This window comes from Hoplias malabaricus, chromosome 6, assembly GCF_029633855.1.
Source record: "Hoplias malabaricus isolate fHopMal1 chromosome 6, fHopMal1.hap1, whole genome shotgun sequence".
Lineage (NCBI taxonomy): Eukaryota > Metazoa > Chordata > Actinopteri > Characiformes > Erythrinidae > Hoplias > Hoplias malabaricus.
Window position 1 is genome coordinate 45,784,512 of NC_089805.1, and position 5,887 is coordinate 45,790,398.

General features: G+C 42.5%; 1 protein-coding gene across 2 annotated transcripts; it reads right to left on the reverse strand.

Moving 5' to 3' along the window:
* Nucleotides 1-885: 885 nt before the first annotated feature.
* On the reverse strand, nt 886-5,376 carry LOC136699641 (uncharacterized). 2 transcript variants are annotated; one of them, XM_066674535.1, is made up of 4 exons: nt 5,326-5,376; nt 2,923-3,013; nt 2,272-2,826; nt 886-2,182 (listed from the first exon to the last, which is right to left on the reverse strand). In XM_066674535.1, the coding sequence occupies exons 2-4, from the start codon at nt 2,960-2,962 to the stop codon at nt 2,034-2,036; spliced, it is 744 nt and encodes a 247-aa protein (XP_066530632.1). In that variant the 5' UTR covers nt 2,963-3,013; nt 5,326-5,376; the 3' UTR covers nt 886-2,033. The 2 variants fall into 2 exon arrangements, with proteins under 2 accessions (XP_066530632.1, XP_066530633.1); XM_066674536.1 differs by lacking the exon at nt 5,326-5,376 and having other exon boundaries at nt 2,923-5,291.
* Nucleotides 5,377-5,887: the final 511 nt, after the last annotated feature.

Here is a 5,887-nt window from a genome sequence, read left to right on the forward strand (position 1 = left end):
GTGAGGAATGTGGTGTGTTCTCCCTGTGTCTGTGTGGGTTTCCTCCAGGTGACTGTCTGTGAGGAGTGTGGTGTGTTCTCCCTGTGTCTGCGTGGGTTTCCTCCGGGTGACTGTCTGTGAGGAGTGTGGTGTGTTCTCCCTGTGTCTGTGTGGGTTTCCTCTGGGTGACTGTCTGTGAGGAGTGTGGTGTGTTCTCCCTGTGTCTGCGTGGGTTTCCTCTGGGTGACTGTCTGTGAGGAGTGTGGTGTGTTCTCCCTGTGTCTGCGTGGGTTTCCTCTGGGTGACTGTCTGTGAGGAGTGTGGTGTGTTCTCCCTGTGTCTGCGTGGGTTTCCTCTGGGTGACTGTCTGTGAGGAGTGTGCTGTGTTCTCCCTGTGTCTGTGTGGGTTTCCTCTGGGTGACTGTCTGTGAGGAGTGTGGTGTGTTTTCTCTGTGTCTGTGTGGGATTCCTCCGGGTGAGTGTGAGGAGTGTAGTGTGTTCTCCATGTGTCTGTGTGGGTTTCCTCCGGGTGATTGTCTGTGAGGAGTGTGGTGTGTTCTTCCTGTGTCTGTGTGGGTTTCCTCCAGGTGATTGTCTGTGAGGAGTGTGGTGTGTTCTCCCTGTGTCTGCGTGGGTTTCCTCTGGGTGCTCCGGTTTCCACCCATGGTCCTAAAACACACGTTGGTAGGTGGACTGGCGACTCAAAAGTGTCCGTAGGGGTGTGTGTGTCTGTGTTGCCCTGTGAAGGACACCCTCCAGGGTGTATTCCCGCATTGCGCCCAATGATTCCAGGTAGGCTCTGGACCCACCGCGACCCTGAACTGGATAAGGGTTACAGACAATGAATGAATGAATGAATGTTTATTAATGATATTAAAAATTCTAGAATCATGAACACAATGCATTCATATATCTTTATTTAATTATCAACATACTGACAGTTTTTCAAACAATATCTTATTGATTTATGATTTTAGGTTAAGAGAACATGTTTTATATATCTTCACTTTATAAATGTTATGTCGTTCACGCATGAATTTTACTGTGAAGCCAGGGCTCTATAAAATTGTTTTATTCACAAAGCTTTGGTCATAACCAGTTTAGAGCACACAGCAGTGAATCCTGACATTAAGACAAAGGAATAAACAACTTCTGAAGACTGTATATAACCAGCTATGATATAAATGTAATAATAAAAGCAGACATTTCCTTAAACGTTACAGATCATGAAGCTGCTGTCACAAGTTAAACAAAGGCAGACTCTAAAATTTAAAACAGATTTTAGCAATAAGAAGAAACATTACACAGATATTAAGTAGGACGTAAAATTACAGGGTTATGCTATGCAGTGGTGTTCTTATTTGTGTGTGTGTGTGTGTGTGGGGGGGGGGTGACCTTCTTATCATTTATTTACACAAATAAACATTTTAACTCAAAATGAACACATCCGGGCGGCACGGTGGAGCAGCAGGTCGTGTCTCTGTCACAGCTCTGGGTGACTGTGAGGAATGTGGGGTGTTCTCCCTGTGTCCGCGTGGGTTTCCTCCCACACTCCAAAAACACACATTGGTAGGTGGATTGGAGACTCAAAAGTGTCTGTAGGTGCGAGTGTGTGTGTGTCGCCCTGTGAAGGACTGGCGCCCCCTCCAGGGTGTATTCCTGCCTTGCGCCCAATGATTCCAGGTAGGCTCTGGACCCACCGCGACCCTGAACTGGATAAGGGTTACAGAGAATGAATGAATGAACACACCCTTTTCTATTAAACATCTATCACCACAGTCATAGAGTACTGTATATTTCTGCTCCTCTCCCTCTCCTCAACTCTGCCCAGCCCTTTACACCTAACAGGTCTTTCTCATTCACTTTGCTCCGATAGGTTTTCAAGGCCAGAGTGTCCTGAGGCTTTAGTCCTGCCTCTCTCTTCACAGGGCACATTTCACCAATGTTTGTGTTTGCAATGAAAACTAAGTCTGTATGATGATTAGTTTATCTGTCTATAACCCCGAATCATCTGTTTAGCTGATATTTTACTGAAAGCAGCAGCTCTGTTGGACCTATCTAAGAGTGTGAGTGACTGCCGTCATTATCGCTGCTGCTGAGTCCAGGTAACGCAGTATCTGTGTGAGAAACATGCTCTGTTGATTGTTCTCAGCAGTCTCAGTTTTCTCCGGGGGACTTTCAAAATCTTCTGCTGCTTTATTCACTGTAAAATAAAGATACAGAAAGAAATACTGTTGATTCCTGAAATAATGTATTGGTCCATTTACAGTTGACAACTAGGTGACTACTTACGGTCTGGACGGAGTTTTGTTATACTTCTGCGTCGGTGCGGAAAGCCTCTTGGTTCTTCTGGCTTTTCCTCAAAGGGTTGCTCTGTGTCCACCTTCTGTGGGCTTTTGGACAGTACCAGGCTGTAGTTACTCTGTGGCGGAAGGAAGACTCTAACCCTGAAAATGCTGGAGACCCGGTTTGGCGAGTTCCAGGCGTTTAGAAGGAAATTTCTGTAAATAAATATCGCTGGAAGCGTAATGACGCTCTGATTTATTTTGTATTCCTCCACTGCCCCACCCTCATACAGCAGCTTGGTGTGAGGTGCTTTCAGAGCGTGGGGTCCTGAAGGGCAAGGGGTCAAGCTTCTGAAGAATATCTTGTTGATACATCTCGCTGTACCAGACACAGAAAGAACAAGCCAACCTGAACTGCCCACTACAGAACGTTTCCTTAGAGCCTCCTCATCCTCAAAGTGCCACAGTTTACAGTCATCTTTTAACGCCTTGATTCTCGCGATGCTTTTGGGCAGTTTACTCTTCACAATTCCAGCTTTGCTTTTCAGAGCAGTCTTTGACACTGAAACAGAAGAGGAAGTGCTGTCAGACCGACAAAGCCTCACACAATCTCTGTATTTTATGAAATAGGGGTCATATTATGGGTGAAGGACATTACCTGCTAGAATTATTTTGAAGAACACGCCTATCTGGATCATTTTTAAGCCTTTGAGAACTTCTCTTTAGAAGTCTCTGTGAAATTTCTGCACCTGAATATGACCAATAAACACAAGGTTTAAACAGCATTAATCTAGGGTGACCAGATGTCCTCTTTTAGCCTCTTTTTTAGACTTAAAAAATGTCCGGGCGGAATTTCACAAACGTCCAGGATTTTGTTTTTCTAGAGCTTACATAGAACTTCGAGAAGCTTCCTTCACAAATTATATATTGTTTAAAATAAACTTTTGAAACACTGGGGTTTTTTCTTCTTCCCTTTTTGAATTAGAGAGGATCTGAAACTCTGTATGCCATATTCTCCTGAATTCAGGCAATGCCCTGAAGGAAACATAATTTGCTTGTGTGTATATATGTGTGTATTGAGTATTAAATAATAACGTACAATAATCAAATACTGTCAGAGAAGTGTAAATCAACGTGACTGCTTTTCTGTTGTAATTTTCAGCATTGTCCAGTCATGAGCACTGACCTCTTCCCAGGTGTAGTGTACACAGCTGGACCGTCCTACCTGAGTCTGGTCCTGTTGGCATTCACTGTAGGACTGTCCGGCAGTATTTACCTCTGTGTCCTGCGCTATATCTGTACTGGATGCTGCCAAAAATGCAGAGAGGAGCAGTGCCATAGAAGAACCATTTTGGGTTCCATCCATCCATCCATTATCTGTAACCGCTTGTCCAATTTAGGGTCACGGTGGGTCCAGAGCCTACCTGGAATCATTGGGTGCAAGGCGGGAATACACCCTGGAGGGGGCGCCAGTCCTTCACAGGGCAACATAGACACACACATTCACTCACACACACGGACACTTTCGAGTCGCCAATCCACCTGCAACGTGTGTTTTTTGGACTGTGGGAAGAAACCGGAGCACCCGGAGGAAACCCACACAGACACAGAGAGAACACACCACACTCCTCACAGACAGTCACCCGGAGGAAACCCACGCAGACACAGGGAGAACACACCAACTCCTCACAGACAGTCACTCGGAGCGGGAATCGAACCCACAACCTCCAGGCCCCTGGAGCTGTGTGACTGCGACACTACCTGCTGCGCCACCGTGCCGCCCTGTTTTTGCAAAAGAACCTTTGCAAAAGTCCTGTGTAGTTTAATGATTTTGGGCAAAGTATCTTACTGTGATTATTTGACTTGTGTTAGCCCCCTGCAGGGTGTGTTCCAGTGAACTCCGGGAACGACTCTGGACCCACCGCAAACCTGAACTGGATAAGTGGTTACAGACAATGAATTAATGAGTTGTGTTATTGTAAAAGACCTGAACAGCGGCATATCCACTTCTCTGGTACTGAACCTAGTGCGCTTGGTTCATGGGTATTTCTTTATTTTGGCTCACTTTGTGTTATTAAAATGTATTTCCTCACTCAGTACATTATACATTAAGAATTATTAGGAATTACACTCCCCAGAACTGTAAGTCCAAGACCAGAAGATTTCAGAAATCCTTATTTTCAACCCTGTGGTGTTCTGTTACTTTGATCCTTCTCTGTTTTCTGCAGACTCTGCTACCGAAATGATGTGGTAGAGTTGGCACAGTGGTACGAATAGCTTGATGACTGTACTTAAGGCAATGGGGGCACATTGATTGAACTATTATTTTGCTCAGTGTTCCACTTACAGCTTTGATCATTTTCACTGAGAAAGGCACAACTAGTGCCACTTTTATTCCTTTGATATTCTAAGGTGTGAAGAAGAAGCTTACTGTAATTGGACCCTACAAAATTACTGATAATTCACAGAGACCGCTGTAGTAACGGTGGTCGTTACAGACACACGGTTGCATCAAATTGTCTTTTCACAAAAATTTTTTGAGTGAAATGAATATACTTAAACACACCCTCACGGTTGTTTCATAATATCTGTGGTCATGTGACTTCTCAAAACAGAGTATTGCACCACTCTGCACTTGGGCTTCAGTCACGGGGTTGAGGAAATAATAATATTGATAATCAATTGATGGTGATATATGAATTATCAAATTCTACAATTTGATTTTACAAAATATTAATGATGTCACATACCTAATTATAATAATTATTCTCTGTCACGCTATCGTTCTAATAATTACTACGTCACAATCACAGTCGCAATCAAAACAATGCTAAGGAGATGATTGTGTACATTTTGTCATAAATAATTTTGACCTATAGCATAAATGTAACTACTAGCAGAGAAATGTTACTAGTACCAGAACATTCTTATTTTTTTTAAAAAAGTTATATTTTTCAAAATGGTCACTGCATCAGTTCAATACATAGATGTATTTCAGTTACATTTTTACATGTAAAACTTTAGCTATATTCACAATTTAAACAGAAAAAACATCGAATACCTCAGAAATGAACAACGCATTATTCTCCGCTCCGACTTTTAGTTTCTGTTTGATGTGTGGTTTTTTTATATTATGATAGCCACTCCCACCCTCTCTCTCTCTCTCTCTCTCTCTCTCTCTCTCTCACCAAGGAGGAGTGAGTACTGTGGACCCATGAGCAGCAGAGACAGAGTGAATAAGCAAAAAGACTAAAAATAATTCCCATTGTATTTTAAGAGAATAGCATGCTATATTAAATATATTTTAATCTTTTTTAAATAATAACCCTTTTAGTTTGTTAATATAAAGTGTACATTTTGCACCTGGTTTATTTTATCAATAACATAATGGACGTATGGAAAATCTTTGTTTTTCCTTTAATTTATTCTTACATTTTAAACAGTATACATTTGTGTTAACAGCGCTGCATGTTTTATTTAAATCGCGGTGAAAACCTTTCTATAAAACTCTGAAAAGGATTTTTCAAACAACTCCCTCTCAATGTAGGTTTACATTTACCAGGAGACTTAGTGTGCACTACTCAGTGTACAAGTGTACAAGAGTACATGTGAGCCATTTGAAA